General features: G+C 41.1%; 1 protein-coding gene across 4 annotated transcripts in view; it reads left to right on the top strand.

Moving 5' to 3' along the window:
• The window catches only part of LOC144495835 (lethal(3)malignant brain tumor-like protein 4), a 316,415-nt gene that overhangs the window by 87,459 nt on the left and 207,082 nt on the right, over positions 1–21,874 (top strand). For 3 of the 4 annotated variants that reach the window (XM_078216429.1, XM_078216428.1, XM_078216431.1), the window contains 4 exons: positions 6,700–6,850; positions 9,405–9,537; positions 11,922–12,036; positions 15,419–15,513. In XM_078216429.1, coding sequence (XP_078072555.1) covers positions 6,700–6,850; positions 9,405–9,537; positions 11,922–12,036; positions 15,419–15,513 — 494 coding nt within the window. The remainder of the gene's footprint in view (positions 1–6,699; positions 6,851–9,404; positions 9,538–11,921; positions 12,037–15,418; positions 15,514–21,874) is intronic. The other variant, XM_078216430.1, reaches the window with a different exon arrangement.

Genomic DNA, 21,874 nt, shown 5'->3' with positions numbered 1-21,874 from the left:
TCATCCGTTGTTGTAGCGTCTGCATGGTCTCCCCAATGTACCATGCCTCGGGACATCCTCTCCTGCAGCGTATCAGGTAGGCAACATTGGCCGAGTTGCGAGTGTATGTACCGTGTACCTGGTGGATGGTGTTCTCACGTGAGATGATGGCATCTGTGTCGATGATCCAGCACGTCTTGCAGAGGTTGCTGTGGCAGGGTTGTGTGGTGTCGTGGTCACTGTTCTCCTGAAGACTGGGTAGTTTGCTGCGGACAATGGTCTGGTTGAGGTTGTACGGTTGTTTGAAGGCAAGAAGTGGGGATGGCCTTGGCGAGATGTTCATCTTCATCAATGACATGTTGAAGGCTCCAGAGAAGATGTCGTAGCTTCTCCGCTCCGGGGAAGTACTGGACGACGTCCACCGTGTCCCGTGTTTGTCTTCTGAGGAGGTCGGTGCGGTTTTTCGCTGTGGCACGTTGGAACTGTCGATTGATAAGTCGAGCGCCATATCTGTTTACCCCAGTCCAACGCCGGCATCTCCACATCCTAGTTTCACCCGCCAGTGGAAACAACTTCCCTGCTTCTATTTTATCTATTCCCTTCATAATCTTATATGTTTCTATAAGATCACCCCTCATTCTTCTGAATTCCAATGAGTATAGCCAGAATCTACTCAGTCTCTCTTCATAAGCTAACCCTCTCAACTCCGGAATCAACCTAGTAAATCTCCTCTGCATCTCCTCCAGTGCCCGTATATCCTTTCTCAAGTAAGGAGACCAAAACTGTACATCGTGCTCCAGGTGTGGCCTCACCAGCACCTTATACAGCTGCAACATAATCTCGCTGTTTTTAAACACCATCCCTCTCGCAAGGAAGGACAAAATTCCATTTGACTTCTTAATTACCTGTAAACCAACTTTTTGTGATTCATGCACAAGGACACCCAGGTCCCTCTGCACAACAGCATGCTGCAATTTTTTACCATTTAAATAATAGTCCATTTTGGTGTTATTCCTACCAAAATGGATGACCTCACATTTATCAACATTGTACTCCATCTGCCAGATCCTTGCCCACTCACTTAGACTATCTATATCCCTTTGTAGACTTGCAGCGTCCTCTGCACACTTTGCTCTGTAACTCTTGGCAGTAGATGATACAGGATGTCCGATGTGAGCACCATGGATCAAATCCTTGATTAGCTTCACTCTAAGGCGAGCAGTTCTCGCACCAATCATGAAACTGACAGCATCCATTACATGGGATTTCTTGACTCTTCTTGAATTCCATGCTATGACCTCTGTTGCTGAGTTCTGCTTGTGCTTATTCTCTCGGCCTGTTTTACTTTTTATTCACATCTAACTCCTTGACTGGTGAATGTTGTACTGTTCCTTATTGGCCCTAACAGATTTCCTAGCTACTATTACCTTTTTCATAGTGGTAGTGTTTTTTCCTTAGCTTTGATATCACTGGGCTGCTTCTCATTTAAAGTAGGGTCACAAACCTTAAACTCATTTCTATCTGCTGTTGTTCTGTGTGAAGTTTATCAACTCTTTTTTTTCTCCACTCTTAGTACTGTTTTTTCTGTGGCTTGTCTTACTTTCAAACATACTAAAGCTTTATTGTTTGCTTGTAGTTCATCGCTACGTCAAGGAACTTCTCACTTTAATACAAAAGGATGGGATACAATTCATTTTTGCTTTCAACTCTTCACTTAATCATTTACGGTCTTTCGCTGCCCTCTTCCTGGGGTCTTTTGCTGCCTCCCTGGGGTCTTTCGCTGCCTCTTGCTTGAGGGCTTATTACCTCCCCTGATCTCCAACATTGCTTCTTTTTTGAGGTTTTAGTTTCCTCCTTTGGAGTCTTGCATTGCTTATGGACCCTCATTTTTAGAGTTGCGCTCTATTGGAGGTCTTTTTCTTGTCCCTTGTTCCTTCTTATAGGTGTTGCATTAAATATTGTACAACTTTAAATGCAATATCGCTTTAAGACTGTCATTTTTTTATTAAACTGCCACAACTAATGTTTCTCTCTCTCTGTGCTTTTCCCGTGCTTTTCCAGTTTTGGTGGAAATTCCAGCTCCTCCTTTTTGGACCCTGTTTAAAACTTTTTCCTCTTTTTCCTGGTAGAAGACTTTTTCTTATTTTTCTGCCATTTTCTCACTTTTCCTGGCTGACTGGAGAGTCTGTTTTTTTTCTCTGAGTGTGCCGTTCTTTTTGCTATTTTCACTCAGCGAGATAGGTGCTGTCATTTCAGGACCATTCTATTCTTTTAACTTAACTTATTTTCTTTTTCTTTAGCAGATTGAGGACTTCTCCTCATCTAAAAACATTAAGACTTCATTGCCTGTAGCCTCTCAGTGCAGGGATCTCTACCCAGACACCCTGCAGATTCTGTCCAGATCGGGAGATCTGCAAATCTCAGTTATTCACTTTCCCGCACTTTGGGGACAAGGAGAGTACACCTTCCTTTTATTTCAAACTCTTGTCCTTTTTCTGCTTCTTACTCAAGTTTCACTGTCCTTGCTCCCGAAGGCTAATCGCTCTTCGTTTTAATTTTTCTTATCTTTCCAAATCTCTTTACTCATCGGCTACACCGGATTCGGTACTTCGGCTGCCCCTCAGGGTCTGGCACTAGCTCAACAACTCTCACTGAGTCCATTCGCCCAAGAGGTGTTCCTCTTTTCCAACTTCAGTTAAACCGGATACTCTCAGGTAGGCTTTGCCATTCAATTGATTCCATCTCGTCGCCAGTATGTTATGTTGCGTCAAGAGATTTGAGGCTTTATTAAGAACAAAAGGTTTTTATTAATAAGAGAAACTTAGGTACAGGAGGTTTGCAGCTCTGGGCTGCCCTGGAGCAGAACTCCAGTCCTTAAATACCTACAACATGGCTGCTAAAAGATTCTCCCTGAGAACCTTTTGGGGCAGTGCAGTGGTTAGCACTGCTGCCTCACAGTGCCAGGGATCCGGGTTCGAATTCCGGCTTGGGTCACTGTCTGTGTGGAGTTTGCACATTCTCCCCGTGTCTGCATGGGTTTCCTCCCACAGTCCAAAGATGTACAGGTTAGTGTCAGGGGATTAGGAGGTTAAACACGTGGGAAGGATAGGGCCTGGGTGGGATTGTTGTCGGTATAGGTTTGATGGGCCGAATGGCCTTCTTCTGCACTGTAGGGATTCTCTGATTCTATGAGAGGACACCCTCTGGAGTAATCACTCACTCTCAATTTCCGTCAGTCCCTCAAGTCAGGGGACTCACTTCTGCTGTACTGTGTTAAAACGATAGACACCGCATACATAGCAAGGCAATACTTCCCAACAGGAGTCACCATGCTAACTGCTTTTTCCACTCTCAATCAAATCTCTCCTATACTGTCAGAGGTTAGATAACATTGCATGGACCATAGATCGTAAAAGATCTGGGTTTAATAAATAGGGCGTGATTTTACGGTCATTCACTTCTCGCTACTGCTGCGTACAAGGACAGAGAACTTGGCGCTCGGCCAAATCTCCATTCATTGCAGTGGGACCAGAAATTCACGCTGGCGTAAACGGCCAGAAGGTTCCAGTTCCTAAATCCAAACCATATTATACATGTCATGGTACAACTCGCAAGATTTATTAACCTGAATATGTATTTGCTATTAGCGCAGAGAATACTGTCAGTGTTATAAATGATGTTGCCCTGCATTATTCAAAAACAATGTCCGCGTAATGGCAGTATCCATTCTGTAAGAAACTGGGTGAATTTATAAATGGTAATTGATATTTTCTTCAAGTCTGCATTTGTACTTGCAGTGTTATACCAGCACAAAGCTGAGGCGGGTTGTGAGACATGGACTAGATTTCTTTAACAGCATTAGGTTAGGTTGTTGTGATTACAGTAATTAATAAAAATACTTTGGTAGAAATTTTAATGCATTTTGTACATTTTTAGGCAGTAAAATGCTCACAAAACACACCAGTTTAGCAGTGAGGTAGCCTACACTGAAGTTGCACAGGCATTGGCCTCACTTTCCCTCTGAGCTACGTGGGTGTATAGCTGCGCAGCAATTGGAATAGTGTGGTGCAGGGAATAAACTGGCCACACACAAACATTTCCTTCAGGATGTGTTTGCGCATAGCTCCATGACAATTTTATAGGGACTGCGCAGTGCAACAAGCTGGCCTCACACAGCAAATGAAAGTTACAGGGATCAGTTTTTGGGTTATCCTGGATGGATGTCTGAAATAGACATTGGAGGCCTAATGTCAAGGAGTCTTTTACAAAATCAGTCAGCAAAGAGTGGGGCAGGCATTAGGTTTGCCAACTCCAGGATTCTTTGATGTCCCTTGAACTATACGTTTATTCTTCCAAGAAGTGAAACTAAGAGGAATTGGATTTCTCTCTATGACTCCACAGTCCCAGTGATTGCCACCCCTACTCTTGTCTGCTTTAACACCCACCCAAAACTTATCTGAGGTATATTGCCAGCATAAAATTGAACCCTGAAGAAGACGTCAGAATTTTTAGATGATGTCCAAACTCCAATTTCAAGATGGCCTTCGGCCTACCTGTTCAGGCATTACAGAAGGGTATTATCCAGATCATTGTCACTCCCAGTCCCGAGATCCCTGTTGTTCTGGCCCCAGCCTCTTTTCTGTCTTGGTTTGATGAAGCCTGATGTCCAATTTCTGGACCTTATTGGATCTCATCGCTTGTAGCCAGTATAAATATCCTGCATGGTGGGAGGTGCATGCCCAAAACCATAACTAGTGCTGGAAACTGAAACATTTCCTACTTTTGATGCCCAGTGTTGACATCAAGCATTGACCGGTCAGTTATACTATGGTCAAATGCACAGTAAAATTCTCTGCCCCAATTACATTGCTTATCCCCAGTCCCTTACATCACCAATTATTCCATGTTCTACACCAGCCAGCCTTTTACCAAGTTTAATGTTGAAAATGTGGGCAATGTTTGGTCTGAATTGGCACCTCAAATATTAATGGATTGAAATTAGCCAAACATGTTTCATGTAAAATCTTGTGGTTAAACAGAGGAACCTTGATTCCCACCAGCCTCAGCTAGATCTCTAAGGCTAGCGAGGAAGGACAGAACATAAAAAAGTTTCTGCTTGAGGACTTCATGCAGCAGGTTTCTGCTGCACGAAGTCTGTGATGGCAGGTGTAGGTAATTTTCAAAGAAAAGAAGATGAATTAGAAATAGGATTGCCTGGAAGACGGTTGAGTATTCCATCGTGCCTTTAGCAGAACTCTGTGACCATGTTCTTGGTGATGCATAGAGCATAAAAATAATGAAGACAAAGACACACAAAAGAAGCTTCCTCAGTGTTTCTCTGTGTGGGCAATCGAGGATTCTCATGGTCAACACTCATGGGCCATCTCTGTTATATAAATAAAGATATATTTCCAAGGGAAAGGTAGCAAGGAATACATTTTTGGCCAAGAACAAATATGCAGTGTTTAATTAACTATTCCAAAGGAAGTAATTTCAAATAATCCTCCACTTGTCTGATGGAGAATTGTGTACCTTTCTCATAGAATTCTAGCCTTTAAAATCTAGTTTTTTCTAACTTATTGCAAGAATAAAGAACCAAACTAAAGCAGTATCACAAATCTTTAAATGATATAATGAATTAAGTTATACATTTAATTAATGCCGCAATGAGTTTAAAAACTTAGTGAGGTGAGGCAAAAAGAGTTTTAAGGTTCTGGGAAAGAATAAGACTGAAGAAAGTAACAAAGAACTTGCATTTATGTAGCATCTTTCAATTTCAGACATCCCAAAGCATTTAACAAGCAATAGAATGCTTTTGATGTGTCACTGTTACAATGTAGGGAAGCATAACAACCAACTTGCATAAAAGAATTCATTTATAGCAATGAGCCACATGACCCAATATTAAGCTTTTGTAAAGTCAGTTGAGGGATTGATGTTGGGAAGAGCGCCTATTTTGCTAATGTATGAGTGAAAGAAGTGTGCATTTTTATTGCAGTTCTTGTGCACAGGATTGTCAAAATGGTTTGCAGAATGATGGATGGACAGTGTCACCAAATAGGGGGAGAAAGGAATGAATTAGAGTTGTGGTGGGCAATGAAGGAAAATTATCTTAACTGAGCTTCTGAAGAGTGGAAATGGGCTGAAGAAGAGTTTGTGGGGTGGAGTGAAAGGAAAGAACAGAGGAAAAAGGTGGGCCAGTGTCGGCAGAGCGGGCAGCATATGCCGGGACATATAGGCGGAGGAGATTCCTAAAGTAGGATGGACAAGGCCATGGAGGACAAAGATCTTGGGGATGTCCAAAACTAGAGGGTATAGGTTTAAGGCGAGAGGGGAAAGATTTAAAAGGGACCTGAGGGGCAACTTTTTCACACAGAGGGTGGTGTGTACGTGGAATGAGCTGCCAGCAGAGGTCATAGAAGCGGGTACAATTACAACATTTAAAAGACATTTGGACAGGTACGTGGATAGGAAAGGTTTAGATATGGGCCAAATGCAGGCAAATGGGACTAGATTAGTTCAGGAAACCTGGTCGACATGGATGAGTTAGGCTGAAGGACCTGTTTTTGTGCTGTATATCTCTATGACTCTATTAGTTCAGTGGAGTTTGGTAATGATGAGTGATGTGGGTGAAGGTATGAATGCAGTAATGAAGTGTGCCTATTGTATTTCCATTACATGTTGAATTGCTCACTGTTTCTTTATTGTGTGTCATAACAGAAGGCATTACTGGAGGTGGTTGCACAAATGACTTGTCCCACATGGAAGGCAGCTGCTGCTGTGAAAACTGTGGAAGGTATGGGGCAATGGAGGAGTTCAATCAATGTGATTGTTTCTGTGGCACAAACTGTCAGCAGCAATACAAAGATAAGTAAGTAGGAGTTAAAAAAGCTACTTCAAGAGACTTAGCAAAACCTAATACCAATATAAAGAACTTTCTGTTTTTATTGTGGGCTTGTTACTTGGAACAGGATTTTAAAGACCAAAACTGTCACCACATCGTATAATGGCAGTTTCAAGCCAAGTAAGTATGTAATTAGGTCCATAGAGCACAATTCTGAGGAAGTAACCGTGAGATGCTGAAGAAGTGGTGTGACCACACTTCAAATATTGAAGTAAATATTGTGAATTCGTGCTTCTAGGGCAGAATTTAGTGTGGGGAGAGCACACATCGAAAATTCAGGTGCAGAAATCAATGCATTTTACATGGTTTATAAAGGTTATAAATCAAACCCGATTCGTCACACTATAAGTGCTCATTGCCAGCCTAACCTGAGGGTGAATTTCCTCAGGGGCTGTTCCACTTCTCTGCTGTAACATTGGCAGAAGAGCCATAGAAACCCCGGAAACATGGCTTGAACACTGTGAAGTGCTGGCTGCCAGGTCCTCTGGCTGCTTGAAATGAAAACAGAAAATGCTGCAAATGCTCAGGAGTTCTGGCAGCATACATAAAGAGAGAGACAAAATTAATGTTTTAGGTCGATGATCTTTCACACAACTCTCTGGGATACTCTTGGGTCAGGTGATCCTTGCCTCATTGTGCTGGATAGTGAGATGGTCGTGCAAATTGCGTTCACTGCATATAATGCTGCAGTGACAGCTTTGCCCTGCCCACTTGCTATCTTATTTGTCTTTGGAGGGAGGGATTGCATGGGCTGAATACAGCAGATAGACAATGGGACTTCAGTAGATGTGTTGTATATTAATTTTCAGAGCCTCTTTGAAAAGATGTTTTAAAAATGTTCAAATGCATTTTACAAGAGAAAATTTAGTAATATCGACAGAAAGGTGGGAGATAGAAAGAAAACCAGGAGTTAGTGTACGTTGGCATTGATTGGAATGGAGAAGTATTGCATGTCTAGTACCCCAGGAGCCAATGCTGAGTTGACGTTTGTTCTCGCTATGTATCAATGATCTGCCTAATATTGAAATTTATTGGCAACACTCGAAAGTTGTGGTTTTGGCAGACAGCGAAAATAGTATCCTGGCCAATCTTGGTTAACTCGTGCATTTCTAAATGCTCACTGATTTTATCATGAAATCTAGATTCTAAATGTTTGCCCACAACTAATGTTACATGTTTTAACCATCTCTCTTCTTGAACAAGAATTACAGATTGACTATCCTCTAGTCCCATGGCTGAAAATGGCATTCTCACTTCCAGGTTGGGTTTTTGGGTTCAAAACCCACTCCAAATTTGAGGGAGCAGTTAGTCTTATTTGCACTCCATTGAATGTTGTACTATTGTAGATGCCATTTTTCAGATGGAGGTATTAAACTGAAGCCCTGTGTTAGCTTAAACTCCCACTGGCACTTATCTCTCACAATTATTAAACTTCTCTTAAACACTTCACCTGTACATACATTTTACTGGAGAAGAACCTGCCCAGTTGAACCTTAGTAATGAACTTCCTTTAAGGCTAATCTGCACATTCTTCCGCTTTCTTACAGTGAGCTACTTTTTTTAACCAATGTCAAAGGAACTGAGTCTGAGAGTGGTGGGGTTTGGAGAAGTTTCAGAAATAGAAGGGAACAAGGCCATGAACATATTTAAATTCAAGGGTGAGAATTTTAAATTTGAAGTGTTTGGTGACTAATTAGGGTAAATTTCCAAATTCCTTAGAACAAAAAGAAAAGCTTCATAGTCTGTCCTCTCCTTACTCTTATTCCTACACCATTCCTCTTTATATCCACATTTATTTGCTCTGTTCCTCTATCTAATTTTGGCTCAATAGTACTGTCCTCTTATATGATTCCTTCACGTTTTCAGCTTTATTATTCCCCAGGATTTCTGGGGTATTCAACAGGAATGGGGGGAAGCTGGGCCTATACCTACAGTGTGTTTAGATCCAACCATCCCATGCAGCTAAGGCACATCCTTTTCCGTGAAGAATTTCCATTGAGTATCTCAGGGCAGGGCACCAAGTAATTCTTGCTGCAAGACATTATATCATATTATGATCATGGTAGTTACCAACAGGTCAAGATATTTTAGATTAGATGGGGTTATTTTGATTTGGTTTTAATTATTTCACACTCTAAGATGGCAGAAAACACAATACTATTTGTCATGAATGAGGTGATATCCGGATTTCACTATCAGAAATGACTAACGTGTAGTTTGTTTTTGGAATATGAAGAAAAAAGCAGAATGCAAATTTCTTTTTACAAATATAATGTATACATAACATATTTAAAGGCAGAACTTGGCAGTTTATGAATCTAGGGTTTTCTTAATTTCTCTATAGTCTGTTTCCCTTTGTTTTCAGTGGTGTCCTTTTATAGATATTCATCTAAGAACCTGAGACTGGCCAAAGGTGACAATATTAAATAATTGTAACCTTTACAAAAATACTTCAACTTGTGGGTAATGTTTTTTGAGCTTGGATATCTAAGTCATATTTCAATGTAAGATTCTTCAACAGACAATCCATTGTGGACTATGCACCAGTGAAGCAAAATGCTGGAACAATACTGAAGTGTGTCAAAAAGCGAAAGAGGAAAGTGAGTGTGAACCTAAAGGAAGACTCTGGTGAAGATTTTGAAGATGGCCACATGGTTTGTTGATGTCTGCAGATACTTACCTTATTACACAGACAAATTTTTAAGAAGTGATATTCAATCCAGTTTAAAGTTTTCATTTTGCCACAGACTGCTTCCCATCTTGTGTTTAAATTACAATTTTGATGTTGGCAGGAAGTGGAAACTGCTTTTCACCAATGCAAAATGTGTAATATAAATCTGGTCACACCCCAACCCGTAACATCCAGGCAACCACAAAGCTCTTATGACTCAAGCCCTTTACTCAAACAAAAGTTAAGTGGCGCCAGAAGGATATTATTTCATCTGGATCCTGGTTCTGTATCAACGACAGATGAGGGTCTATTCCCAATCATTTTGATATCTCCAAAGATATGTGTCGCTTCCTTTCCCTGTCCAACTTCTTATTCACTGCACTTGAGAACTGAGTAACAAGGTGAAATGAAACAGAAAATATACCCCACCAGATGGTGCAATGCTTGGCCGGAACTGAGAGTTCCTGAGATCGGTAACTGCAGCATAAGTATCATTTACAGGTCAACTGCACAAACTCAGTATTGGGTGATTGCTAAACAATATTCTTGAGTTAAATAAGAAGCAAAGCCCGCATTGATTTTACAACCCAGAAACACTACAATTTCTCACCACTGAGACCCCACATTTTCTGAGTGTGCCCACCATGGTTGCTTTGAATCTGTTGCCGTTCTTGTAATTGATTTTCTTAGATAACTAAAGCACACTACTAATCTAAACATTAGCGGTAGATCAGGGATCTATAATGGTACTTTTGCTTTGAAAGAAGTTTCCTGTTGGTGAAAACTGCGTTTTATATTTGGGGTATAAATAGAACCATTTCTTTCACACAAATATAGAGTAAATGTTTCAGCTTTTGATCCCACTGCAAAATAAATGGTTAGGTTTATTATTTATTAGTTCCATTGCGGCACGCTTTGGAACAGACTGTAAAGTTTCCCAAATCATCATGGATTGCTGTGCACTTCTCAATCTTGGTGTTAGAAAGATCCTTTGCCTTACAGATGAAGGGCAACAGGCCTAACCATCTGAAACTCCCCAGCGACATGGTGACTGAAATTTCTCTGGTTGTAGTTCATATTGAAAGTCTCGGTCACTCGCATGTTGTGCTGCAGATGCTGGCAGTGGACTCCACAATCAGAACCGCCATCTGCCATGCTTGGATATGTCATTGAGAGACAGAATGTTGTTTATATTATTTGTAAACATTCTTCTTTTAGTTGCTAGACCTTCCAAGGTGTTGTTAACAAAGAAGGGGAATTTCTGCACTTGAGAACACAACTCTCATCACAACTCCATCATTCTCCTGTCATTTGTGCTATGCACCAACTTTTGCTCTGCACTAAGCCATCATTTGTGGGTGCCTGACATTGCTTTGATGTCTAGTAGAAGAAGAAAGCAATGATTCCGTGGATGCGCTGAACATGGGGAGAGGGAGGATGAGAGTCCTGGGTGCTGTAACAAAGACTGCATCAAAAACGATGAGAAATCAGTACATAGATCTTTTAACATCCAAAATTAATGAATCTATGTCAACTGGTCATGTGAAAAGCAAGTCTTATAGCTGAGTATTGTATGGAATGTTTGTGATGCTTGAGAAATAAGTAATTGCAGCCATATAAGCATGAATAATGGAATATGCTCTGCAATTTAATTGAAACAAAGATTTAATTGAAATAAAATGAAACTTTCAGTGAAGAAAAGCAGATCTACATTAGTAATAAAATCTGTAAAACAAGCAGGGTTTTGAAAAATCAAATTTAACGTCAGACAATGTAAGAACTGTACTTGTGTTTGCAATGAACAATTTTAAGTTAAACTTAATATTCAGTGTTGCAAATGATTACTGCGGACTGCATCAGGAATGATGTAGATCAGCTTTCTAAGGGCTCTGGTAAAGAATTAACAGATTTCAGACTGACAATATTTTTCCCATTTATTTGGGAGATACCACGTTGAAAACCCTCATGCTTAATGTTGCATATTTCTGCAAATAATTGATTTATTTAGTGCAACATTAACATTTGGTAGAAAAATGGTGATCTTATTAAATTAATATGATTGGTAGAACAGCATTATTGAAATCAAAAGCCCTAGTGGGTCATTTTAATTTGGAACAAAGTAAGTTATTATGTGGTAACAAAAACACATTACTGTGGTGCAAATTGCAAATGCATCTGGTGTACCCAGAGTGTTAATTTTTGATTGAGTGTAGAAGGGATCGTCTTATGAAGCCACAGAAACTTCAGGCATGCCACATGTGATGTTATCAGTAAAGGTGCAAAATGCAACTTTTAAAAAGACAGCTTGATTCTTTCCTTTGAGCAGCATTTCATGAGTGGAACATTATTAACATGATTATGCTGCAGGAAGAAGTGCAAGAAGATGGAAAAATGAAGATCAAAATGTCTGCAGTGCTGACTAATCACAGCAGCTTCAAAAACAATCGACTTTCTGACCCAGATTCCAAGTTGCCTAAACAGGGTATTCAACATTTTTATTTGAAACATATTGCATTACTATTATTCTGCATGAAGTATGTTATATACAATTTTATCAGATTTACTTAGCCTGGGCATCTGCAGTGATTCCCATAGAGAACGGTAACTTGTAAAAAGATACTTGAGTTTCCAGTGACTGACTGGAAGGAACACACAAGATTTCTGGCTTTAAGACTTCACTGTAACAAACAATCTGAAAGCAACACTATTAACACTATTCAGTAGGAAATTTATGACCTAAACTATAGAAAGGTTTCCCCCATTTACCTTCAAAACAACTAAAATTTCCATGCCATGATTATACTTTACTCTGGCCCTTAAGTTGTCACTTTGTTCTCCCAAACCAGTCTGAAACTATCCCCTGCTCCTGAGGGCCTGTTTCATTTTCCTTTTCCAGCCAGCTAACTTCTAATCCTCAGACTGACTTTTACTGTGAGAGTTATCCTGGTGATCCACCTCCCAATCAAGCTAGGCAAATTTTCCTGCTTCATTTAAATCCTCATAAACTTGGACCAGAATCTTACCATCGTTCATGACGACAGGATTTTCCCATCCTGCTGCAGTGAATAGAGATTTGGCTGGCCGCCAAATTCTCTGACTTTGCTGCAGCGGGAGCGTGGCGTCAACAGCAGATAAGATCGCACCCTTGGTCTCTTCAACCTGAGCATGATCTCCCACCCGCGTTCTTGATGACTAACAGAATCAATTATGTCTTGGGTGGCTGCCTCAGTGTCTCTGATCTCTCTCCTTCCTCACACACTCGCAGGTTCCTGTCGACAGACCTGTCTGCGAGGTCACAGGATATACTAAGAAACCTGCAACCCGATACCACAATGGCTTTCTCCCCATGACAACATTAATCACATGAGTCTTCTATCCAGGTAGAAATGTTAATTAGCCATTTTCTAAAACCCTCAACTGTCTTATATTTTGGGATTAGAAAGACAGTTCAAAGTATAGCTGTTTATAAAAGCTGACATTCCTAACATCTCACTGTGAGACATGGAAAATACGTCTACCCATAATCATCACAAATGCTCTTGCCATTGTCCACATTTGTGTGAACATTTTGTACCTTCTTTCCAATGAAATCCCCTGTTTCCCCCATAGCCTTTAACAACCAAACTATCCAAGCTTATTGACAGAATTCCAAACCTCCTTCATTCCATCATTTTAACCTAAATTAAAATAGCAATCCCAAAACATAATCTTATAAACATGATATTTGTAACACATCTTTATGCCACATCTTGAGGATATATATGAAAAAGTGCTGGTCATAGGTACAAACTGATTTTTCTAATTGTTGTTTCTTTTTAGTGTGTGGATAGTCAGCTGAAAGAACCTTTTGCAACCATCAGTCTTTAAGTCAGAAATGTAATCTCTTTTTGAAATGGTTTTGTAATGTTAGGGATCAATCCACTATTGATTATAAACTGAATTGATTCTTTTGCTTTTATGTAACCCACCTGAAACCATAGAAACAAATGGAATGAAAATTCAGTCGGGTTCTATAAAAGACAGGTGATCTGCTCCAAGTGATGGAGGTAAAAATCTACACTGGCTGGAATTCTCCGGTATTGCACGCCCTGCCTCCCACTGCCAGCAAAAACAGAGAATTTGGCGCTAAGCCAAATTTCACAACAGCAGGACCAAAGACTCCCAGCCTCAGGGAGGTTGGAGAATTCTGGCCATTGTGTTTCTGCAATGGATTGGATGACCTGGAGTTTGAAGAAAAGAGTCAGGGCATGAAGCCTCAGATGACAGGCCTATGATTGTGAGGGGAGTGTTCGAAGCTTTGAGTTTGATTAAAGGGACCCAGCATAGGTTCAGAAAGTGCCACTGGTAGGTGTAAAGCTGTGAAATCGGGCAGAAGATGGAAGAATATGAAGTACATGTTAAACAGTAACATTCAAGTAATAACAAAGCAGGAGAGGGATCTGAGGGTTTGATGGATAGGGTAATTCACGCTGTCTGTTAAGCTGTTGCTCCAGAAAGCTGTGTAACTAGGAATGTGACTTGAAAGTCAAAGAAGAGGACCTTGAAGTTTCTCTGACTTTGTTGAGATTACATCTAAAGAATCGTGTTTAGTTCTGGCCTCTCTATGGCAAGAAAAACACAAAGGAGAGACTCTAGTGTAGTGTTATGTGACTAATTTCGAAACTTAGATGAGTTATAAGGAAAACCTGTTGATTTGGTATGTTAAATGTTCGAAAGGAAAGTAAAGAACCTGAGGGAGATCTTTAAGATTTTTGCTTGAATAAGAGTTTACACCCAGAATTTATTGTATGTTCGGTGGAGTGTTTGAGGCCTAGGAGACTCAATTTAAAGTTAACTGCACCAAAGGAAAAAAACATTTATTTATTGATTATTGATGAGGTTGGTGGAACAGAAAAGCTTGGCAGGTTTTAAGAGAGACTTGGTTAAATTCCTATTAACCAAGTATGATTCCACCGTGGGTAGGAAACTAATGGTGATGTTTGGAAACATAACTGATTCATCCAATTGCCTTTTCTGCCTATACCATACTTCAATTCTATTTGCAAGTGAGTTGCACTCATTCATTCATTCATGAGAGTGAATCTGTGAAATTCTTGTGAAAAACAAAAAGCAATAGACTGCATTTTTGGCTGTTATGAAGTTGGGTGTCTTTTGCTTTAGTTGGACCTTGAACCCGTGAACCTAGCTCATTTTTTGGTCTTAAACCAGCTTAACTTACTTTGGCAGTCCCGTGGCCTTCAATGGGGGTAGGGTAATTTGTGGCAAATGGCCTTTGTTGTTGCCAACTAAGGTTAAAATATCCTTTTTATCCCAAGTTGGATTGGACGTTAATTGCACAGGATTTCTCGTCGAGAACATTCAGTGCATATTCGCAAATCCGTGGCAGCGCTGGATGCCATGTCCTAGCTCTCAGTGCAAATGATAGAAATAACATTGGATGGCAAATTTTATTTATTTGAATATCATTAGAATATGCCTACCAGTGTATATGAAAATTTGTTGCACATAACCCACCAGTTTTGGCAGAAACAGGGCAACAGAGAATGGGTGTTAAACGTGGTTCCACCTATCCCAGTTCCTTTGGGAAATAAGTCATCAGAGGAAGGGCTGAAAATTTTGGCAAGGTTTGTCAAAGATGGACAAGAAAAGCACACCTTTAGTGGTAGTTATTGTTGATGGGTCAAAGGGCCTTTTCTGTGCTGCATGACTCTAAGATGTGCAGTAGATTTTATCAGTTACCTGCGTATTTAATGCATTTGAGCTGAAATGATATCAAACTCCTCCAACGCCATGAGACTAAGATATTCTAAATTGAATTTTTCCTTGTTCTTTGTTGTAACAAAATGTATTCTTTCTCTTGTTAGCCACACTGTTTACTGGAAAGAAAAAGGCTTGGTCATGGGTGCAGTACCTTGAGGAAGAGAAAGCATTAGCAGCACCCACCAAACTCTTTAAAGAGGTACAGATATCTTGATTTCAGAATACTTAATAAATTCGTAATGTACAAATGTTCATTTCTGTCTATTTAACTTGCTATTTTTAAAATCTAATCATCCATCTAACTGCTGACCGTGCAGGAGCAGCAATATAGTTCCAAATTAAGGTTGCCCGTGGCTTGGAGGGAAATTGCAGGTGGTGGGCTTTCCATATGCTTATTCCTCTGTCCTTCTATACGGTAGAGCTTGGGATTTGGAAGATGCTGTTAAAGGTGACTTAGTGAGTTGTTGCAGTGAATATTGTAGATGGTGCACACCACTGTCACTCTGCTTGTTGGTGAAGGGTTTGAATGTTTCATTTGATGGGGTGCTGATCTAGTGGGCTGCTTTGGCCTGGGCAGTGTTCAACTTCTTGAGCTTGTTGGAGCTACACACTTCTAGGCAAGTGGACTATTCGATCACAGTGCCGACTTGTGCCTTGTTGATAGTGGGGAGGCTTTGGGGAGTCGGGAGGTCAGTTACTTGCCACAGAATTCCCAGCTTCTGGCCTGCTCTTGTAGCCATAGTACTTATATGGCTAGTCCAGTCAAGTTTCTAGTTAATGGTAATTTCCAGGATGTTGATTGTGGGGTAAATCAGAAATGGTAATGTTGTTGAATATTGGGTGGATGGGGCGGGGGTGATCATTGCCTGGCACTTGTGTGGCACAAATGTTACTTGCCATTTAGTAGCACAAGCATGAATAATGTCCAGGTCTTGCTCCCTATGGACATGGACTGCTTCAGTATCTGAGGAGTGTCATGGGATCTCTTATGTTTGCATGAGGGAACAGACAGGGCCTTGGTTCAATGTCTCATCCAAAAAGCAACACTGGAAGGTTGGCTTAGATTGTGTGCTCAAGTCTGAGGCAGGGTACTTGAATTTACAATCTTCAGATTCAGAAGCAAGAGTACTACTATTGAGCAACAGCTGATATATTGGACTCAGATCATATAAAGTGAGAATTGTCATTCCTTTCATGAATGGATTACATTACTGAGCTGAGGACGGCAAGTTTCCAAGGGACTAATAAATGTAGGTGCATTTTGCTCCAAACAATTTGGCCATAGCTCCCACTACCTCAGGACCAGTATTAATAGACTACTACACATGTATCCAGGAAGTATCAGAAGAAATCTATCTTCATTGTTTCTGCTTTCTGAGGGCCTGATTTTACCATTTTCATTCTAAGTGTGCTGAATCTGGGCGCAATTCAGGTCCGACTTGGAAATCTGCTTTCAGGTGCCCCCATACGCACTTAGCCTGAAAAAAAAATTACGGGTCTGAATCATGCTGTGGACAGGGCATGGCGCGCCCGAAACGATCGGAGCTTTGAACTGCGCGTGTGCAGTTAGAAAAAGAAATTGAAAATCACGTCGCTGTCACATCGTTCCCGGGCCACAAAAAGCGGATAAAGCAGCCCGGGAGCGAAAAGCGGGAGTGATGGTCCCCACAGACATCACCCCCACCCCTACAACATAACCTTACCCACCCAGCACCCCCATTACCCAGACCAATCGCGACCCTCTGCCCCCTTTGAGATTCATCTGCCCCCCCCCCCCCCCCCAGAGATCCATCTGGCCTCCCTTCCCCTGAGAATGATCGGGCCTCCTACCCCCCTCCCCCCCAACAACGATCGGGCCTCCCTCACCCCCATCCACCAGAGATGCATCTGACCCATCGCCTCCCCCCACCCCCCCACCAGAAAATGATCGGGCCTCCCTTCTCCCGCTTCCCCCCCTCCCCCCTCCAGAGAATGATCTGATCAAGCAAGATGAGGCTATTGGATGATCAGTCATGATCGTAATAAATGGCGGAGCAGGCTTGAAGGGCCAAATGACTTCCTCCTGCTCCTATCTTCTATGTTTCTGTACTGGATAAGGCAATCTAAAATTTAGACTCAGTGGAGGCATTGAGAGAGGTGTTGGTGAGGTAGAATTGGGTGTTGTCACATGTGGAACCAGACAACGTGTTTTGAATGATGTTGCTTGGGGACAGCAAATGGGGAACAGCAAATGGGAGACGACAAAGGATAGCTCCATGGGGGACACCCGAGGTAACAACAGGGGAGCAAGAAGAGAAGCCATTGTAAGTGACACCCTCTTGCGATTAGATAGATAGGATTGGAACTATTTGTTCCCACCCATCTGGTTGACAGAAGAGAGGCATTGCAGAGAATGGGGTAGGTAACAGTGTCAAAGGCTGCAGACAAGCCGGGAAGGATGAGGAAAGATAGTTTACCATTGTCACAAAGCAGAAACTCGAATGGAGGGATTCAAATATTGAGCTCTGTGGGCGATGGACACGATTTGGGAGGTTAAACACTCAATGACTTTGCCGAGGAAAGTGAGGTTGAAAATGAAGCTGTAGTTTGAATATTTGGAGCAGTCAAGGGTTTTTAATTTGAGGAGAAAGAACTCCTAATGATAGACAGCTAATATATGGGTCTGGGGGAGAACTTGGATGGTTGGCAGTCTAATGGAAATATGGTTAAGAGAGCAGGAGGTGGGTCTCATGGACAAGCTTGTGTTCAGAGAGGGCCTGAGATGAAGCAGGCCAGAAATGGGCAGCTGGTTCACCAAAGCCTGTTCGACTGTGCTACTGCTGTTCACCAATTTTACCCCCAATATTTCTAACCATTACAACCAAAGAAAGTGGGCCAGATCTTACTATGGATTATAGGAGACAGGATGCACCCCCTCCCGATATGCACAACGGGACCCCACCGTGATTCCAACATACTGACTCCATGAGAATTGCAAGGGAGGTTTGAACTTCTGGTGTGCAATTCCCCAGCTCCCTGGGGCTTGCCAATAAAGTCTCTGACTCTTGAGTTAGAATCGGAGACTTCAGATGGTTCTGACTTCCTTATCTGAACTCTTACTGAGGAAATGTTCTGCAGAAAAGTCTGAGTCGAACTTCTGGGTAACTATACTGCTAATCAGCACCCCTGCCCAGCTCCGCTCTTGACCCCCTGACTACTCCCTCCGCCCCTTTCATGATCTGACCCAACGTGACTACCCCTCACCTGAGACTGCCCCCCTAGCCCCTCCCAGCATTCCTGACTGGACCGGACTATCTCCCACCATTGAAATATTTGGGCCAATCTTACCGTACTTTTTAAAGAATGAAATTGCATTTTAAACATTATCGTACTCAGTATTTTTTTTCAGCGAGCTGTCCAAAGGCAGGTTCCCTTAGTAACGCCATATAATCATAGTTTTATTTTAGCATAACATAAAAAGGATGATGATCATTTGTCATTTCACATTATTGTGACCTAAAACTCGCAGCTGAAAACCTCTCTGCTGTTTTGCATTCCCAGATGATTTTCAGTTAATCATTCTCACTGTTTCCATAGCAACCAGCAGTCATGTAGCAAATAAAGTCTGGGTGAACATTGCTACATTCATTGAAATTCAAGTGCAGAGAGGTAGCAAAAATTGTTTCTGTATCGGTAATGCTATCTGTGTTTGCCACTTCAGCTTTCATTTACATAAATACGATTTTCCTGTTTGCACAAGGCGCAGAAAATGAAAATCTAATGTTATTCCAACCACTATGAAATGTTCTGCACTTTCCATGTATATTCGCATTAGAAAATACAGACACAAAAATAACATTTGCCAATTCGAATGCAGTAATGCAATATCTAGCCCATTTGATAAATAGCCAGCTTGTTGCACGATACATGAATGTATTAAGTTTTATTTTAGTGTCAGAAAACTCTTATGTATTTAGTCTAGACCCCAATAGAACAATCTCTGAGGGATTGAAATCCCTCTGTCTTTTATTAAATATATCAACACTAGCTTAAATGAACGACAGTTTCTCGGAAATTGTCCATTCGAAGTACTTGCCACTGTTAATGCACTTTACACTTCAAAGACTACTTTAAGTAACGACAATAGATTACTTACAATTTCCCAATAGTAAAATCCTAATCTATCAGTTGATGTAGAGATGACAAGGCAAAGAAATTGGGAGTGGGGGAGGCGGTGGGTAAAGCAAGCGTGTGTGTTTGTGGCAGTCTCAAAAGTAGCAGAAACTGAGATCACCAATGGATGTTTAGCTTTTTAGTTAAGAATTTGAGGAGCTGAACATAACCTAGAACATAGAACATAACCTAACTTCATGAATGCACTTTGAAAAGCAAAATAGAAATTGCTCTTTATTCTGTCTTTGAAAATAGGTCACATGATAATTTACAATCTTCAGCTTTGAGGATTCAGTTGATGGCAACAGTAAGACAGGATTATAGCACTGCAATATTATGAGTTAAAATACTTCAGTATCCTTGTGATAATATGGAGACCATGACTGCACAGTACTCCGAGTGTGGTCTAATCAAGGTTCTTTTTGACCTAATTTCTCCACCATGTAACCACATTTTGTTAGAGAGACATGTTAGATCAAATCTTTTTAAAATGTCAGTGGTATAAAGCTGCAGCTAGACTGTGCTCTGCTACAAAATGGGAATGTATTGTAAGCACTTAAAGGGCAGTAAAAGTAGTCTGAGTAGGTGGAAACACTTTGTGACGTGCCAAAGATCATGAGGCACAACTTCTTCCTGCCTGACTCTCAGGTCTCAAAATCTTATTCTGAATTTGAATTCAGGTCAGACGTCAGTGGAGCAGACAGCTGACAGCCAGCACCGGGAGGGGGCCAGAACTGTTTTCAGGTTTAGGTCTCATCCACATACCTGAGCGCTACATTAATGTCAATGGAGCCATTATCTTGACTCATGTGGCTCTCAAGCATTCTAGATTGCATTTTAGTGGGGGACTAGCCACCCTGGAGGACCAAACATAGACCCAGTTCTGTGCTTTTGCCTTGTTCCAGACGCATTACAATTCCTGGGTCAGGAATCCTTGTTGCCATGATATGCTGTGTCTCCCGACTGTGTATCACTGACGCAGCATTAGAGAACAGCAACAGTGCACTTTTCAAACAGCTGATGCAAGCTTTTAGGTTTTTGCAGCGAGTGCCAGATATCCTGTTCCCCAAACAGTGAGCACCCAATCTCTGACGAATCACATACCTGGGCCTATTGATGTCTAACTCAGAACTGTAGATGTTTCCAGCATAAATAGGGACTGAAATTGAGTTAAGAGGAAGTAAGGGTAAAGTTACAATTCTAGGCAGGTATTGCAAGTCCTCAAACTGTGGCTTTAATACAGAAGGGTAGCTCTGTAAATAGTTCAGAGAAATGTACAAGAAAAACAAGTTACTAACATCTGGCTCATTAGAGTAATTTTTAACATGAGCCCAAATGGATCTGAAGTCAGTGGACCAGCCAGATTACACACCTGGAGGCAGTATAACTCAAGGCTGTATTATTGTTGCTGGTGTTGTTGTCTCAATCTCCAATCTGTTATTTTCCTGACTTAATTTCCAAGTTCTAAATTGAGCAAACTTGCTTTCCAGGAACCTACTGGTCCAGAAAGCAGTACTGGATAGTTTCTCCCAATGGGCCAACTAAAATTACCTTTATTCCAGTTTCTCTTGGGATTGATAAAATCGCCCAGTGTTATTGTTTTTCTTATATATTTCTCTGAACTGTTTATAGAGTTATCTTTCTATGTTAAAGCCACAGTTTGATGACTTATAATACCCACCAAGAATTGTGCCTTTAACCCTTTTCTTAACGGTTTCAGTCCTTAAAATTCTTATGTCCTAGCACAGTGAGAGAATCCTTCTTGAACAATGCTCAGTCATCCCTTTCCCCTCGGATCTCTCCTGAAAATGTTATAATCAGGAATATAAAATTCCCAGCCTTATGTCCACAGTACGTACTTATCACATTACTCAGTAACTAAAAATGCTTCTAACTTTTCTATTTTCTTGCGAATAATTTTCACATTCAATGGTGACTTCAGTTTGGATTGGAAATCAAAATACTTGACCTCCAACACTGGTCATGCGATCATTTTAAACCACTGTCACTGGCAAGGCCAGTATTTATTGCCCATCATAATTGTCCTTATGAAGATGGTGAGTCGCCTTCTTGAATACAACTGAGTGACACCCTGGGCCATTTAAAAGGATAGTTAAGAATCGACTATGTTGCTTTGGGTCTGGAGTCACAATTGAGTGGAATGAGTAAGAATGGCAGATTAATTCCTTAAAGGACAGGAGGGAACCAGATGGGTTTTTAGAGCAATCTTGAATCCGGCAGTTTCATTACTGATATGAGTTTTCTATTTCCCGGTTTATTGAATTAATTGAATATAAATTCCTCAGGTTCCGCAGTGGGATTTGGATTCATAACCTCGGGTCATTAGTCCAGGCATCAAGATAACTGAATCAGTAGCATAATCACTGTTCGACTTTATCCTAAAAAAT

Source organism: Mustelus asterias, chromosome 7, assembly GCF_964213995.1.
Source record: "Mustelus asterias chromosome 7, sMusAst1.hap1.1, whole genome shotgun sequence".
Lineage (NCBI taxonomy): Eukaryota > Metazoa > Chordata > Chondrichthyes > Carcharhiniformes > Triakidae > Mustelus > Mustelus asterias.
The sequence above is the reverse complement of the archived record's forward strand: the minus strand, read 5'-3'. Positions and strand labels throughout refer to the sequence as shown.